Source organism: Dendroctonus ponderosae, unplaced genomic scaffold (assembly GCF_020466585.1).
Source record: "Dendroctonus ponderosae isolate FM_Combo_2020 unplaced genomic scaffold, Dpon_F_20191213v2 Dpon_F_20191213_3, whole genome shotgun sequence".
NCBI lineage: Eukaryota > Metazoa > Arthropoda > Insecta > Coleoptera > Curculionidae > Dendroctonus > Dendroctonus ponderosae.
In genome coordinates, this window is record NW_026018508.1 from 7,548,324 (window position 1) to 7,566,939 (window position 18,616).

Below are 18,616 nucleotides of genomic sequence, written 5' to 3' on the forward strand. Positions count from 1 at the left end.
TTTGTCCTACTTTTCCTTGAGTCAGAGCTACAATAGCTGTAGTATCACTATTCATACTTTCCCACAAATTCGCGCTGTATGCATGTGAGCTGTTCTGTCCTGATCGTAAAAACACCAGAGCGATGTTCTTTTCTACTTAGCTCGATTTTAGAACTGAAATCGAGGAACTGATTTTATTTGTTTCGGTAGCATGGTCGAGATTTGGACTGTTTGGGACAGATATTAAATAGATTGGAAGATTGCCATTATGTGTCGATTTAATTTAAGATCATATAGATACGCAACGTTCTAAGTTGCCTATATTTTTTACTCATGGTTTATTTCATTTGTTTTATTCGATTGCTTTTACCTTTTTCAAGCAAATAATATCTAAGTTGTAGATAAGTTCTATATTGTTGAAGCGGATTCATTTTTTACAAACTTCTTTTTGGGTATTTCGCCTCAAAAATTTTTGTCTTTAAAAAAGACAGAATTTCCTCACGTCTTTTATTACAGATAATAAAAATAATGTAAATACCCAAAAAAAAAATTTTTGAGGCAAAATACCCCAAAAAGAAGTTTGTAAAAGAAGTTTGTAAAAAATAATATCTAGTTAAAATTGTTTTCAACAAAAGCAATATGATACATATACAGGGTGTTTAAGTTTGGCTTAAAAAAACAAGTTTATTAATCGATGGCAACCAGCGCACACTGGGATATTAACAATATAAAACAATTAAAATATAGTGTTTTTGTGTAACCACTACTAACCTGAAAACCAATATCTGAATGCACGCAAGTTTAATTGTTTCTACAACTTCTGAACGCGATTATCCGGAATCCTCTGGACAAAAACCAACAAAGTAATAACTATTGCAAAGAGAATTGAACGCCTTTTAAAACGATGTGCCACTTGACCCCCCTTCCCATTTAATATTCTAAGGGTGACATTTACTCCTCCTAGGGGGTTGAAACAAGGAGGCTAAAAATATTGATTTAAAGTGTCCTCCTTACAAATGCAATTGCAAGTCTTGGACAGATACCTCAAAAAACAATGTTTTCAGTTTCTACAGAAGTTCAAAATTTGCTAAAACCTCCGAATGAATCAACCAATTTACATAATTTAGAAAATCTTAGCATTAAGAATCAGACGCATCGACCTCAGACTCTGACTAAATTATAATTTATAATGTTTAGTTAATTAGTAGATATTTTCCTTTCATAATCATATTTTACTGTTTCTATTCGTTGTTTTTTTCTTAGAGTTTCAAACAATCCGTTTAAAAAGAAACAAATAATACGTTTTTATTTAGTTTTTAAAAGGCAGGCAATTTAAATATTAGATAAAAACATGTTCTTTTCATTGAAAATATGAAAACTAAGGCCTTTGAGGGGAATGCTGTAAACTTGGCATTTGTGTACATAATTATTGGATCAAGTAATACTTAAAAATTCCGGTATACAAGATTATAAAAAATTGCCAATATTCTCTTAAATATTTGGCTGTTGCAGAATTTGTTACCAACCTTATATAATGTTTATCACCTTATCACCTTATAACTGTTTATCATTCAAAATATTAAAATTTTACTTACTATATGATCCGCTATTGATTTAAAGCGTTTTTAAGTAATATCTGAGTAAAAAACAATTTCTATCAGAAATTAATATCAAATACTCCACTGTGCGGCTGTTGATATTTAAAGAAAATTTCGGTTTTGTTTTTTTCATTCAGTTTCTAAAATATCTAGTAGAAAATATGTGCATAAAGTTAAAGAAGGGGAAGCGACTTTTAAACCATGTGTAAATCTCACTCGATTTCGGTGTTTTTGCATTTATTTCTCGTTTTACCAAACAAAAAGGAAAACCTTTGAACAACATTTTTGGTTATCACTTTAACAATTCTTCTTTTATTCTTCTTTTCCTTGCCGCCCAACAGCTTCCAGTAATACATAAAAAAATATATTTTTTATTTCTGTCATTTGTCCTCTAATTTCAGATGAATTTCGGAATTTCTTTAGTTGGCAATCAACTTAAATTCTTACATGATTTACTGAATTCTTTCAGAATTGTTATAATGATTTAAGTTATATACTGCAGTACCCTACAGCGTATAGAGAAACCTTTTACAATTTTTGTTTAAAAAACAACAACATTTGATGATACCGGCTAGGTATGAAATCGATAAAGCTTACTCTTTGCGATGTTAATTTCAAATCAGACATCTGTAAGTAAAGAGCTACAAGACAGCGAACACGTCGATAAGCAATTGCTTTTTATACAAACGTCGGTCAGTAATAGGTCAACAGCGAAATAGACAAAAAGCTTCAAGGGGCAGATGCTAACATTCAATTTACGTCAAAAACAGAAGAGAGCTAATTTCGAGCCATTCCACATTAGATCACGTGATCAAAACGTCACATTTCGCGCCGTACATGTGGTATATTGGTTTATAACAGCCGTCAAAAAGACGTGACACTTGATCCTAATACCGATCCAACTTTAAAGCAGCAACCCAAGAAAATTTTGAATACCGTAAGTGTTTGTATACGAACCCAACTTTTTATAAACGAGCAACTATGTTCATTGAACACTTTCAATATTTCTTTTTATGGCTATTAAAATTTTGTTAAATGAAAATATTGTTCAAAAAATGATAACAAAGCATTTGAAGGCGATTCCAAATGGCATCGAATTCGAATTTAAATCCAAACCGCCTTATTAGTGAAAATTTCATTCCTGTTCTTGTTTACTGCACAATTACGTTGAAATAGGCCCATAAAAACTGTAGAATTCGCTTCACTAAGCTTTAATTAAAGCCGTTAGGGCAAATGGATTAAGCAATTGTTCGAATGCCAGAGACTGTTTCGAGACCTAAAACTAAGAATATTTCCACAGTCAAAGGGTGACGTTGTAATTACCCGGTGTCGCTTATCCTAACGACAATTAGGGTGTTACGCAAACACTCAGTTCATCGCAGATGTTGGCACCCTATGAAATATGTCAAGACTGCACGTCAGGAAAGTTTGAGACAGAACGTTCTTGTTAAATTGGAGTGCTCGCCGATGAATAATTACCTCTGTGTATAGTTTGGTTTTCTGGTTCGTGAATCAAATAATGTGTTTCCCTCAGCGTCAAGCGATACGACTTGCAATTTTTCATACTGGCACTGACGCAGACATAGGGTTACATTCCCATTTTGTTATCAACGTCCACTTGACTAAACTCTCCTGACACATGGCAAGTTGTCCATTTTGTACTATAACTATTTATAATTCTGCAGCATTATTAACTTAAAACAAAACTGTTTTCGAAACGAAAAATACAAATTCAGACGGTCTTTGAGGCAATGGTTTCATAATTTTGCTCAGTGTTCTTATCGAAAATTTGCAAGTAAACTCGTTTTTTCTGCCAACCACCAGAAAGCAAACAAGGGGTGCTAATTGATATCATGTCTGATATGGTTCGATTCCCAACCGTGTCTATCAGATAATTTATAGAATATTTGAATTGGAAAACCTTACAAAAACACAAATAATAAAGTAAACTGTGCCAAAAGTTGGGAATGTGGTACCATTTATATAGTAGGTGTCGATGGACGAAAAAGCTAAACGAGGTGTGTAACACACAGAAAACTAAGAAAGTTTGCCTAGCAAGCAATTAGTGAAAGAATTATAAAGATGAATTTTAAAATTCTGGGTACCAACTAGAGGTCAGATGAACGGTATTTTTCTGTAAGAAGGTTACAACGTTCCAGTTTCACGTTGGTAATAGGTTCAAAATGCGGTTCCAAAAGAAACATGTGACTTTTTAAATATTTCATTAAACGTGCGCAATGATAATGATGATGATGGTAGAAATAGTAATGACACATAATGATTTAGTTTATTAGAAGAATAACTAAAGCTCTTAGATAAAATAAAATATTCTAAAATCAAAAACAAAATATGGGTCAGAAGTACCTGCTTAAAGAACGAAAGAACTGATAATAAACTAGATAAAATATATAAATAAAAACTGATTAAATAAATATACGCTATTTGCAAAAATGTTTAAAAATCAAATTTTCACTTAAAAATGAATTAAGGTTTAAAAATATTTTTATTTGCAGACGATTTTTACTGAGTTCGAAGTATTGCCCGAATTAATTTAGGTACCACCAAAAAATACTTTAAAAAATTATGTCGACCTTACAACGCCGATAAAGTGTGATTCAAAATTGGCGTCATTCCTTTTAAGGCGTGATAGAGGCTCCCTTGGGGAGTACGAGAAAAATATTGAAAATTTTTTTTTCCAAAATTTCTAGAAGATATTAACAGTTGAAGATCGAATTTCAACTTTGTTATTAACCATTATTTTCAAATGGTTCCATGTTTAATTGGTAGCATATTGGAATACTCAACACTTTCCCAAGCACCAAATAAATATCGACGAAGGGCTACATTCCTACCACGTTTGTACGATACACACAGCACAAGCAGATACTAATGGAGCAGGAGTTAATTAACTGAATACGAGAATCTCCTTGATAAGAGTGGATAATAAGGAGATTACACAGGCACTAGCTTGTTTGGAGTTAACCATTCAAATGTTTGGTGTTGTATGGTTTATTTTTAAACACCAATATTCGAGGTTATGAGAACAGTTTGACATTTCGTGAACAAATCTTGTTGAATTTACCGTTTATCTTTGTCTATCTTATTGTCAGTCTGTATAATTCCATGGTTACCGGAGTTTTAAATAATTACGAAGCCACAGGTATTTGCGCAATGTTAATTAGGCATATGACCTTGAAAACATTGCTGCCGTATTTCTGATATAGTTTTTTGCAAATTTCTCAGATTTTAATAACAATTAATTTATTTTACTATTTTTTCTGTACTCCTATAACAGCGCCAGACAATACCTCCAGAGGAATGACGCCAATTTTAAATCATCCTGAATAGCTAATTTTTATTTCATCTTGTGATTGACTTTACATCTAAAAATGGCAAGCTTGCTTAAATGCAGGTGCACATTTTGCTTACAACGTTTATTATTTTACATTTCAACAGTGATGGAATTTATGTTATGACTCTAAATCTGGTCATAGCTCATATGCAAGTGTAGATTCTGCTTAGTTTGCTGATTATAGGCATATGCATCTCGAGCTAAGTTTATTAATGAGAGAAATCCCTTTTTTTAAGATCTATTACAGAACGTCAGAAAACTAAATACTTATAGACTAAAAATGCTGAATTAATATCTGATCCATATCTGAACGATTATGGATTCTGGAGAACTGAACAGTAATTCTTATAAGCGAAAAGTGATAAACACAATAATCAAGGCAACACGCCACTATACATATTTTCCGTTGGCAAATGGTTACTGAAACGGCGCTCAACGATGCCGCATCTGTTCTGTACTGACGCGAACCACTTTTTCAGGTTTATAAGACGGTTCCAAAAAAAACGTTTAAATCGGCAAACGGCTGCAGCTAGTGCGAACGGCGCACAACTGTTTAGATTTTATGAAACCGTTCCAAAAAGAACGGTTTAAGTCGGCAAACCGCTGCAGCTGGATAGATCGCTTGACGTTGTCGCATCGGTTCTGTGCTGGTGCGCATCGCCGTTACGGTTTTATGAGAAGGTTCCAAAAACAACTTTTTAATCGGCAAACGGCTGCAGTTGGGTCGAAGTGCGCTCAACTGTTTTGGTTTTATGAGACGGTTCCAAAAAGAACGGTTTAAATTGGCAAACGGCTGCAGATAGATAGATGTGCGACGGTGTCGCATCGGTTCTGTGCGGTTGCCAACGGCTTTTTCGGGTTTATGAGACGGTTCCAAAAACAACCGGTTAAATCTGCTAGCTGGAACTACGGTTTCAGGTTACACGTTTGTAAGAATGTTATTTTAGCGGTTACGTTAAATACTGACCATCCCTAGTACCAACACAACATTATTGGGGATATATGCCGGTAACGGTCGAGGAACAACTAAGGAACGTATGGACAGTAGAATAGTGAAGGGCAATGTAGTGTACAAGAATGGTGAGAAGAACATAAACGACAAATTAAACGAATTAAGATACAGGGATAATTATCGTATCACTATAGACCAACAATGACAAAACATAAAACAAGTACTGAAAGAGGAAATGCAGAATTGAAATCCATTAAAGGAACATATAAAACTATATTTAAAACAGAAAATTGTACTAAAGCAAAAATATTTTTTACCTGATATTTCAGAGGTCAAGTGAAAATGCAGTTTTAACACGTTTTAAGATTCTATCTGCTCTTGTATTTTAACACAATTTGTCATAGTTGAAAACGAGCAGTAATTGCGCCTTAATACAGCCTCAAACATAGAAACATAAATTTCGGAAAGATAAAGCCATAGTAATTCCGAATGATTGATTAAAGCGCTTTAAATGGAGACTTCATAACGGAAGTGTCAGAATAATAAAAATATCCATTATCTCCTTTTTCTCCAATAGTCTTTTAATAATAAATCATCCCAAGACAATTATAAGGACGGTACGTTACCCGAATAATATTTATTTGACGCAGGGTTTTATAATGTCGTATTGAGTATACTAAAGTTAAACACCTATTCATAATCAGAACGTAAAAATACAAGCTAGCAAAATTACTTTTATTTACTTTTTATATTACCGTAGAATATATTTAAGCTAGTTTGAGCAACTAAGACAACTTTTCTCTAAGGCCACTAATTTTTTAAATAACATTTATATTTTTTATTCTTATAAATTTGTTTTGCAAGTGTGTAAGTGTTTTTCGTTTTATAATATTTGATGAGTAAGCAAATTAATGTAAAGTATTGCATTCAATTTACTTTTGTCGGCAAAATTATCGTAATATTCAAAATGGAAAAGTGAGCGAACCCGCATTTTGTCCTTTGCCCAATACATTGCTCTTTATGCCCATGACTCATATGATAAATTAATAATTGCATATTTTTTAATTAAACAGAAAAAATACAATAAAGTTTGTACGAAAATCTGACTTCCAGTAATATAAACAATATTGGGCCAAATTTGTTGAACTCCGACAGAACATAAAATCAAGAGTTTCGCAATCACCCTTGTTATATAACTTTCAACTAAGTGGCATTATGATATGCACTTAGATTACTTATGCAAACTAATTTTAAGTAATTAGTAGGTTGTCGTCCTATTTTAGTCAAGGCACACAAACGGGCTCGGTAAATTATTCTAACAAAGTTTCGCAAATACCGCAAAAATATACAACGAAAATAAAACACCTAAAATACATTTTAATCACAAATATGAACGTAGAGAAAAGAGCTCTACAGTAAAAATACAGGTATAGGAGCGAAAAAAATATTTTAAATGTATTCACAAGAAGAAATTTGTTCTCCATGCATTAGGTGTGACTGTTGATAGAGTGCATTCTCGTTAATGCAATATTATCAAATTCACCTCGAGTTAGCTTAGCGTCGTATTCAAAGTCATTGTACAGTAAAATTGTATATAGCCATAATGTAAAGTTGATGCCTGAAATGTAAAATATAGTTAATTATAGTTGGTAGTTTCACAAAAATAAAGATAAAAATATCTTTCCCTTCAAACTTCCTGTTTAAAAGTTTGTATTTTATTATTTAACCAGTATTTAAAGTATTTTTTTAAAGTTGAATTAGGGCTATTAGATAATCAGTTAGAAAAGCGTATCTTAAAATCCTCGATCCTCTTTCTTTAGTCGATTTATGTCGATATTTATTTGCCCTTAATGGCCTTTCATCATTTATGGACAGTAATAGCTAAATATAGATTAGATTAATGTTGGGCGGATATTTTTAAAATATTTCTTTTTATAATAGCTTACCTATAATCAGCACGGCAAAGCAAATAGTATAAACTGCAAATAGAACAGCACTTACAGCAAATAATACCATTATTATTCCTGATAAAATAATGACACCAATGATCAACTCGAAAGCAGCAAGCGTTATATATGGCAACATAAAGTGTCTTTTTTTCTGAAAGAAAAAAAAGGTAAATTGTTGCAACTATACGGTATTAAGTGTACCCAAAATTGCAAAATTGTCTATAGCGGTTTAGTCAGATGCTTGGAACAGAACAAACGTTTTCGCAAAAAAAATATTTATCAATATTTCTGACAAATATTAATGCATATATACAGACTTTTTCATATCAACAAATTTTGTCATGACATGGTAATGAAAACTGTTGCTAAATACTATAAATGTAAAAACGGAGTGGCCAATGTCCAATCAATAACCCTGCACTTGTTACATGGTTGTCGCTGGAATTTTTTAAATCACTTTTCATAATCGTAATTTTTACAAATGAAAATATTGTGCAGATTAAGTTAATTTTGGTATGTTTTATTTGAAACATTTCGCTATACTATAGGTTTGTAAAATTATTATTGAACTACTTTAAAATATTGCTTAATAGCAAGGTTAAGAATGAACCTATATTCAAGAGCTCTTGAAACAAACACGTCATGGCTTTTTTAACCCTTTTCCAATACTCAATCCACAATTACTAGATTATAGTAATTAATTAATAATTAGAGGCAAACTTATTTTAGAAAATCACAATCACTGTTTCTTTAATTGTTAGCTTGAAGCTTGATATCTATTTGGATATTATAAATTATGGCAATATTAATAAAGCTATTGTACATTTAAATGCTCTTACATACCTTATAAACTCCATAAATAAATACACTATTGACCACCAATGAAGTTAAAACATAGCATAAACACGTTGCTAAAAGTATTGAGTATAAACTTGGGTCATATTCCGTAATGTTAGATAGAGTCGTAGAGAGAAAAGCGACTAGGACTATTCGCCATATCTGAAATAGAAATTAATGCATTTTCAAAAATAAATGGTTTGTATTAGTTTACATACCCCAAGACAAAAGATACTGTGAAGTTCTAGAAAACTAATTCAAATGAACAATAAAAAGTTCAAATTAGATATACTGAAAGGTTTTGTTGAGAAAACCACAAGTAAAAAATTCATGTGTATTTATTTTGTATATGTATAACTATTATTAAAGTTTTAATCAATTATCAATTGATTGCTTTTTCTTTCCGTTTTTTTTCCTATAAATGGAGGGTTTAACTACTTTAAAATCCCGCCAATCGAAAATGTTTGTTATAATTAGTGGGCTGCTATAAATCTTGCAACTCTAATACCAACATACAAACTTAAACTAAACGATTGGGTTTTCAAAATACAAAAAATACCATGATTTAGATCTTTATCTAAGTGGCTCCTCCGTAGGAGGCACTTTTACGACAAATTTCATTGAAATTCTAACGGTGACCTCTAAGTCTTCAAACGACCACGACTTCAAAATTTTAAATAGTACCCCAGATTAAATTCTCTATCCACTGACGACACGAAAAAGTAAAATCGGTTAATCCTCCCGGGATTTAGAAGCAAAAATGTCTCATTCTTCTTCAAGACGTCAAGACATCTACATCGATTTAACGATCATCATGGTAATTTATTAATTCGATGCTTTCATCTAATAAATTATTGAAAATTTTGGCCGTTCTCAGCTAGGCAATAGGTCTAAAGTCTGTCTTAAATTAAGTTGTAAAATTTCAAAGAAAATGAGTCGCTGCCTTGTTATATTTATTTGATTCTTCTTCCATTCTGGTTTTGAAAACTTTTTTCAGTTCAACGTACGGACATAGTCTGGATCAGTTAGATCTGGAAACGTTGCTGATCGTTCTTTGATGACCGTTGATTAATTAATCTACTGTCTAACTGGAATTCGGCTGGAAATAAAGACTTTATTGATCAAACAGTAAATATTTTTTTCCCCCATTTGATTTTCTAACGATCGATCGATGAGAGTTAACTTGTCTTCTACAAATCTGCGACGAATGTTAGTTTCCGAAATTCCTGCTCAAAAGTTGACTGTACCAAAATTTAAGAAATAACTGGACAGCCGTACTTTTATTTTCTGAAAAATTTGAAATAACAACTTATCATAGAGTGTACCATCAATAGTAGTCAGTGTGGTTTAATAAGCGATATTCGGGCAAATAAGTTAGTGGAATACGTGCAATAAAATGTCCTGCAAGATTTACAGGTCTGACTCAACTAGACCCGTTGATGGGCTCATTTGTAAATTTGTAAAACGTTCTTTGCAGCGTTCTACATAAAAGTTTGCAAGATCTGAAGGACTGTATGTCACAAAAATTCAAACGAGTTTTTTCTTAAATGTTGGCAAACGTTGGTTGCGGATTTCAAGGCAGACTTAACTATTGCCTACCGAAGAACGACAAACATTTTTAACAATTCACAAGTTAAATTTAAAAAAATTTGCAAATGTTTGTAGAACGCGGTGGAAGCTGTATGCACATATACAGGGTGGCGCTCCACTAAGGTGCCAAAAACCACTGACATATCTTTTAGGCAAAAATATTGCGTTTCAGGCAAATTTGTCTAATCTGAAAGTTAGAATGGAAGAATAGTTTCTTAGATACAGGATGTCAATGTGTATATAACAATTTCGCGATTGAAAAACTCCCAAAAACAACTTTTGTAGTCATAATAAAACTGGTTAGGAATTTATTAAAAATAAACGAAAATTTTATTTACACGTTGACACCGTGTATCTCGAAAATTGTTAACTTTAGGAGAAGACAAATTTGCCTAGAACGCAATATTTTTGCCTCGACTATATGCCAGTAGATTTTGTCACATTAGTTGAGGACCACTCTGTATAAAAACTAGCAAGATAATTGAAATGAGAAAGTATATTCAAATTCAAATATTCAAATATTCGAATATTCGAATATCCGAATATTCGAATACTCGAATACTCGAATAGTCGAATAATCGAATACTCGAATACACCAACATTATCAAACTCACAAGGTGCAAATATCTTTATACGCACTTTGTATACTTTCATAAAATAAATGATTCATATTCTACAAGCATTTAAACAAATTCTCATATATTTACAAGCAAATGAAAATAATCATATTTACTCTCCTGCAAATGAATATAAAATTACGTTTCTGTGTTCTGGTGATTCGCCTCATCAACTTTTGCGCGGTGTTACAATTAATGTGCCGACAAAGGCACTTTTTTATCCGTTCCGGGTAGTTGCCAAAAATGATATGATAACGATTTTTCTTCTTGGAAAACGGTGAACGGAAAACGAACACTCGAATATCTAACGAATTGTCGAATATTCGAATACTCTAGTATTCAAATACTCGAATATTTGAATACTCGGATATTCGAAAACTCCAATATTCGAATATTCAAATATTCAAATATTCGAATATTCGTTAGATATTCGAGTATTCGAATAAACCAGTAATCAAATATTCGAATTTCAGATTTTTAAAAATTCCGAGCCCTAGTTTAAACGTGAAACTTGTCTGTAAATATTGCCGTGTAAAACGGCTTTTTCTGCAAAATAGTTAAAAGTAAAAAGAGTGAAATCGAACTGGAAAGTAAACAAATCAATGATTCATCCAAAGGGCGTACAGGTAAATGGTTATATCATCATGTTGGTTCTGGAGTTCGGTTCCTACGGACTTTTGTGTCGTGCGAATCGCGTTCTTAGATGGAAAATATAGAATCATTGTGACCCTTAAAGAAAATTTATAATTCGAAATTAATTTTCGTTGTGTGATCAAGTGTAGGGTATTATTTCTGAGGCTTAATGAATAGAAAATGGAGCATGGGAGCCAGCTTGCAGAAAGCTGGTAAGAATGATTTCTAATTTATAAATCATTTAGTTTGAACTGAGTAGCTTTTCGATACGCAAATGAGGAGTTATAGATTCTTTTAAATTCGTCTTTTTTCTGCCCTACTAAACACATTTACTTTTTTTATTTCCAGGTGGCACGATACAGCTTTCGGTAAGTTTGGCATTACTTTTCCCCTGGTTGCCATATAGTTGTCGAACTTTTAGTCTCATATTATTGACTTGTATTTTATTATATTGTTGCATTTAATATTTGTTCGACGAGGAACGACGAGGGAGTTTTTGGATTCTGTATTGGGTTTTTGAAATTTTTCATTTTGTTTTGATAAAACAAATTTAGTCAGATTTTGAACCTTAGTCGCATTTTTATATGAATATCGTTCTTCTGAGAACTGCACATTTATTCTCGTGCAAGATATTTTCATCAATTATTGGTGTTTTTATGTTATCAATTACAGTTGAACCTAAAGAGTTCTTGTATTCCTAAAGGGTCAATCCTCTTAGATTTACAAAACTTAACTTTTTTTGTTCCGTGCTCCAACGATTTCGTTGGTAAGGGTAATTCATGTCAAGTAAAATAGGAGTATTCTGCTGCGAATACCATTTTAATTGTCTATTTTAGTAGTGTTTTTCTGTTGTAAATTTAAATTTTTGCTGATTTTAAAATTGATAATACCCCAGAATCCAGACTAACGTGCCTAAAGGTATATGAATTTTATTTATTACTTTGTGGTGGTTTAGCGGATAGCGCCTTGTGGTAGATGGCAACCAGGGTTGTAGCTTTTCTTTGATGGAATTTATGCAGCTTTCTTATGTGCAAATTTGAGAATTTTATGGAGTGGCTTTCCATTTTGGTTTTTGCATTCCAGGTGAATTGTTGATCTATTTTAGTCCGTTTAATAAGAAACAGGTTCATAATAACAACAGAACTTGGGAACTTGTTATTTTCCGGGCGATCTACCGAAAAGGATTTACTTCCTATTGATATATTTTTAACGGTTTATTAGATAAGTGATAAACTTCAAGCGCACTTAAAAATGTGTTATACCCTTGATTAACTTTTTAAGTGTTAGATTTTCCATATGGATTTAAATGTATCCAGACAACATTTTATAGCAAGACGGTTCTGAAAACGTGCTATCGAAAACGTTAAAATTATTACTTCAATATTTTTCACCATTTTCCCGATTGAAGGTTTGAAACTTTGAGACCTTGTTACAGTTTTTTTACAGTCTTTTTAAGGTTCAGAAAAAATACATTTTCTAAGATGTTCCATCGAAATATTCCTTGTGGTTAATCAGAGATATTTAGCCGCTTCCATGATATCGCATAAAATCGAGATGTCCGTAAAGTTGTATACATTCTCCGCTCGCTCTTAAATTTGGGATTAAGCCGAATTAAGAAAACCAATTTAGGGAGCACAGAGTATTTAGCTAAAATTAAAGGTTTTCTTATCTTGAATAGGGAATAGGGACGAAACACGAAGTTTCTCATTTTAAAAGCGAATATTTTTAAGTTTGCAAATACAAAAATGTAGCAAACCAAATATTAACTGAATCCTTTCTCCTGCAAATTTTTAACATTTTGTATCTAAAGATGACCGAGAGATTTTCCGAATAACTAAAAAATACGTAATTTTTGTTCGTAACTTATATAACAAAAAATAAAATAAAATATGGGGTGTTTTAATCGAGGAAGCGTTGTTTTTCTGAGCTGCAACTTTTCCGTTCCAGCTTGTATAATTGAGCATTTTTGATATAAGCGCGTTTTTAACTCGCAAACTATTCTACTAAAGTTAGTAATAAATTCAGGCTTCGCTTAACTTCAGTGTAATTCACCCTTTCAACTTTTATATCTATATATTGATATGTTGCTACAACTGTTTCTACATTGGGTAATAGTATGTACAGATATTTACTTACAACTCCTAGCCACCCTGTAACATATCCAACAACATTTAATTTGCACACACTACAACACGTTCCATTTCCAGTACAATCACAAGTAATTATTGGCATTGTGTCGAAGAGAATACACTTTTGCTTTGATGGAAGCCATCGCTATCTTATCAATTCTGTGATGGAGCTGTGGGAAATGACTTTCCGAGTCATAATTCAAACGGATTATTTAACAAATGATAATAGTGTCATAAATTAGGTTTCAATTGAAGGCTTAACACATAGTAGCAAAGTACAAGTCAAACATTAGCAGCAAATGTAATTAAGTTTGCTTAAATAGTAGAATGTGAATAATAAATATCACTTCTATGTGTGTTTGGGTGTGAATAGTGATAAGGATAATAAAAACGAATTTATCGTACAGCTCCCAATCTAAAGTTTAATTGTGTAGTGCACAAAACTGTAACTTCCAAATAATGGCAAAAACCATAGTTGCCCCTTTGAATTTTCATTAAGAAATTGTAGAAGAGTAAGCAACCAATCAAACATGAGACCATTTCAAAATGATACTTAATAATAAGTTGAAATTCGATTTTGTAATGTTAATATCTTCTAGAAATTAACTTAACGCCAAGTGAGCTCCTATAATCCCTTAAAAGGAATTGCGCCAATTTTGAATCCCCCTGTATTGGTAACCATTATTTTGTTTCAAAGTGTTTTCGTTCTAGTTAATAGTCTCCCTAATGGAACAGTGCCAATTCTAAGTTGTTTTAAGAGATTAAATATTAAAAATTTTTAGCCAATAGCGTTTGCTTCTCTATTCGCCCAAATGAGACAGCATGTGGAATACCGCATTTTGCAAATTTTGCTGGTAGTGCGAAGTGCGGTATAATTTTTTGGACATACAACTCAAAAGCATAAATTTCTTTTGTTATCGAAAGCGAACAACCAGGATAATATATAAAATGTCGCCATTAAAGAATATTTAGATACATAGAGCAGAAAGAGTAGAAGGTAAGGTATGGAAGGTAGTACAGGTCGAAGAGTAAAGTAATGTGAATGAATCATTCAATCAGGATTCTGAACAATTTTTAACTTTTCTTTCTTTCTTAAATAATGAAATCTTAAAAGAGTTATTCTATTACTCAAGTTAACAGTTCTTTTAAAAATCGTAACATGAGCACGCTCTTATTCAAACCAGAAATTACTACAGAGCTACTACATTACAGATAATTACTTACAGAGCAACACGATGCTTCAGATTCAATTTCAACAAAAAGATCTACCAGTAATTGAGTTCACCTATTATAATGTTCTAACTCGAGATTCTCTATTAATAGTTAAATCAGCCAACAATAACACTCAAATGTGACTCGAGCTCTCAGTAATTGATTTACGTACTTTTGCTAAGAAAAAATGTCTGGCCCCTCTGTTAATCTTGGTCCAAGTTCTTTAATAAGATTATGTTTTTCCAAATATCGGTAGAATGCTACGATGGACTCTAATTAAATGCGCTGTGAATTTGTTTTAGTATAAGGCCCATATTTTGATTAAGCATCCGAGTTAATCCGCTATAGGCAGGTAATAAATTCTGGAGTGTGGGCGCAAAAACTACCATAACTTTTTATTTGCTGGCTGGAATCAACTTATTTTTGGAGTTTATGCAGTGATCCTTTTTTGCCATTTTCGTCATATTTGTAAACTTTTGACAATTTCGGTTATTAGGTGCTATTTAATTATTTCAGTTATTAACTACAAATTGCATTCCGTTCTTCTAAAATAAATAAGTTTTTTAAAGTTTTCTAATTATAAAATGAGCAAGACCGTCAAAATCTCGCAAAAAATGTATAACATCGGAATATTATAAATATAGAATGTAAGTTTTATTATTAAAAGAAATTAATTTTATGTCTAAAATTGTTAATTGTGGCAATAATACGGAAATAATTTTTTGCGTCATACATCAACTGAAAAAAAATCAATTGATTCCAGCGACCTCCTGAAAAGTTCTAGCAGTTTTTGTACCAAGGCACTCAACAGTTCAACACTTGCCTAAAGCGAAAGAACTCGGTTGCTTTTTCAAAATATGATTGTTACCTATATCAAATTCTTAGTGAGTTTCATTAAATGCCATCGTATTATTCACCCGCTATTTCAAAAAACAGATTGTTTTGGAAGAACTTTGGCCATCCGATAAAGGTTAGATCACATCTTTTTCTGAACCAAAGAATGTCGCCGTAAATCATGTGACTAAGGGACACCTAGTATATATCGATATCCTTGCTAACATTTTAATGAAACGTATGAGGTAGTAATTGATTCATGCCCTTTTGACAATTTCTTAGTGTATTTCTCCGTAAAAATAAAGCATCTGAAGTGCGAATATTTGTGCAAATAACATAAACGCCATTGTAAAAATTGTAAATTCGCAATTTTGAAAATTGTATACACCGGAGTATTTCGTGCATAACAGAACAACATTTTAGTCAGAAGTCTGCAAGTAAAGTCCAAATAACTAACTAATGACCATCATATGTTTTCGCGCAAACTAATGGACTCCAATACTCTTTGAACTTGACATGAAAAGCTGGAACAACACCATCGTCAACAATGCTTTGTTATTTAGAACCACACTAAGTCGTTAGATCACAAGCCAAGTGAGTATCGCTCATAAGTGGCACACCGCCACAGCTCATTAATTTTGTAGCAAAATGGAGTCATAATTGGTATTGCAGATCTTACTTTTTATGTCTTTATATGTCGAATGGTATTCTTGGTACTAATAATTAAGTGAAAAATTTTGGAAATTTTTGGTTGAGTCAATAAAAATCATCAAATATATTTGTGATGTAAAGTCATGGAATTAATCGCACATACAAAAACTATTTGTATATTTAGCTTCTAGGGAAAATCTAACAAGGAAAAAATCCGTTCCTTTGAATCAACTTGATCATTTGAACGTTAAGTTTATTAGCAGTAGTTGCATTATATTTTCCATATAGTGTGATTCATAATGGCTACTAAACAAAACATACCATAAAATCACAATTATGGTTCCCTAATTCGTATCAACGAAGGCGCTCAAGCTTGATGCAAATCTAAGACATCTCTCCTCAAACCTGTTTATATTCACACTAAGTTAAAATTTTGTCAGAACATATTCAGCATCTTGAAAAGATCTAGACGTGTACTGGAAACATTTTAGTTAATCAGGGGGATTCTTATCCCAACTAGATCACCATGAAATATCGCCATTTGCAACAGCAGGATCCACATATTTACAACATAGTTTTCGTATTTATCATATATGTCGATTTATTTGTCATGATATAATAGTTTAGGTGTTGAAGCATCAGAAGCTGGGACTATAATCGAGAAGTTTCTTAATGGCCCTGAACATGAAAGCTACTATCCTCTTAATGTACTTTCTAATTAATTAATTATTAATTCCTGTAATAAGTAAGGTCGATTCGCGAAATTCACCTTTTAAATTATTCTGGGTATTTTCAAAAATATATATTTTCTATTGCATAATAGCTATTCTTTTCGGAATGTTTTCACGTTTGTCAATTTCAGTTTTGAAATATTCCCGTTACTTCTAATCACTTCAGAAGCTTTTCCATACGCTAACATATCGTTTTACCTGATTTTTTGCAATAAAACATTATCAATCAAAATTGGAATCATTCACACATCCATTACAATAATTTGAAATTTAAATAAAAAAATAATTTCTCGATAATATTAGCTACTTTAGATGCATCGTCAACTCTGATATTAAGCGCAGTATTCACATTTTTCCATGACCATTTGACAGACAGATTAGTTTAAAAAATTCTGGTTGAACTAAGTTGTTTCTATTATTTTTTAAAGCACAGCGGCAATCATGCAATCAGATCAAGAGCTAGTGGAAAATATACCACCCTTATAGCATTTTTGTGGTTAGTTTTTAAATTGTGACCTTCAAAACTTCAAATTGAAAACAATCTCAAATCTGAATTAGTTAAAAGTAGAATTTAAGTTAAAAATACATTGATACAAAGCTGTTTCCAAGTATTTTTTTTGGTTATCGATATATTTTTCAGTTTGTATCAGAAACTAATTTCCTGTTCAGCCTATATACCCCGAGGTAATACCATCAGATGAATGGTGATAATTTAGATGCACTTTGTTAGTCCCTTTAAGACTGATATTTGCTAAAACATATTTTCCCAAATTTTTCTAACATTAACAAATGCTTTTGCAGAACTTGCAAAACTGTGTGAATGTTATTCAAACATTGCCTATTGGGCAAATAATTTGTTAAATTATCTAGAAAATACAACTTTACATATATATTTCCTAAATCATTAAGCAAATTTAAATGTTATTTAGATTCCAATATGTGTGGTTTACTCCTCTTTTTTATTCCCATATAAGGCACAGTGTATAGTTGCATTTTGTTGCTCTCAGATAAATGTGCAATATTATTAAATAACCCCCAAAAGCTGAAAAATGAGCTTGGCTTCTAATATAAGTAAAATTAATGGTTACATGGAATATCCCATAAAATATATCAGCGCTATCAAAACAGTAGCCAAGATAATGGCCTTCTTCATCGTGAAGTTTAAGCACCTATCTGTTATTTATAAGTATTTGCATCTATCATGTAGCCAAAACGGGTCCATGAGAAAAAAAATGTTATTAGCACAAAAGATTAATTTATTTTCGGTATCTGAAAAGTATATGACAAATTCGAGACGTTAGGATAAAAGCTCCTTAATTGAGAGATACTTTGTTTGTAGGACTCACATTGTTATTTATTGTACAGCTGTTTTTCATTTATTAGTATTGTCAGTTCGTCCGTTCCCATTTACATTCGCTTTATGTTTTAGATTTTTTCCCTCATTCACTTTAGATGTTCTTCAATTTATGCATTTGTGAATAGTTTTCCAGACTCTTTGTTCCGACAACTTGAACCTCATTTAAGAGAACTGCAGTGCTGTTTGAAGTAAAGT

The 18,616-nt window shown here is 32.0% G+C and overlaps 1 protein-coding gene across 1 annotated transcript; it reads right to left on the reverse strand.

Annotated features, from left to right (window-relative positions):
* Positions 1–6,595: 6,595 nt before the first annotated feature.
* LOC109546572 lies at positions 6,596–13,817 on the reverse strand. Its single transcript, XM_048664534.1, has 4 exons — positions 13,644–13,817; positions 8,674–8,829; positions 7,828–7,981; positions 6,596–7,499 (listed from the first exon to the last, which is right to left on the reverse strand). Exons 1-4 carry the CDS (start codon positions 13,737–13,739, stop codon positions 7,369–7,371), a joined length of 537 nt encoding a protein of 178 aa, XP_048520491.1. The 5' UTR covers positions 13,740–13,817; the 3' UTR covers positions 6,596–7,368.
* Between the last annotated feature and the right edge of the window lie 4,799 nt (positions 13,818–18,616).

Bases quoted from the DNA above. Each gene is read 5' to 3' on its own strand.
- LOC109546572 (XM_048664534.1), bottom strand. From the start codon at position 13,739: ATGCCAATAATTACTTGTGATTGTACTGGAAATGGAACGTGTTGTAGT. The intron at 8,830-13,643 runs GTAAGTAAATAT...TTTCTATTTCAG, and splicing joins TTACAGGGTGGCTAGGAGTT to ATATGGCGAATAGTCCTAGT. The intron at 7,982-8,673 runs GTATGTAAGAGC...TTTTTCTTTCAG, and splicing joins TTATTTATGGAGTTTATAAG to AAAAAAAGACACTTTATGTT.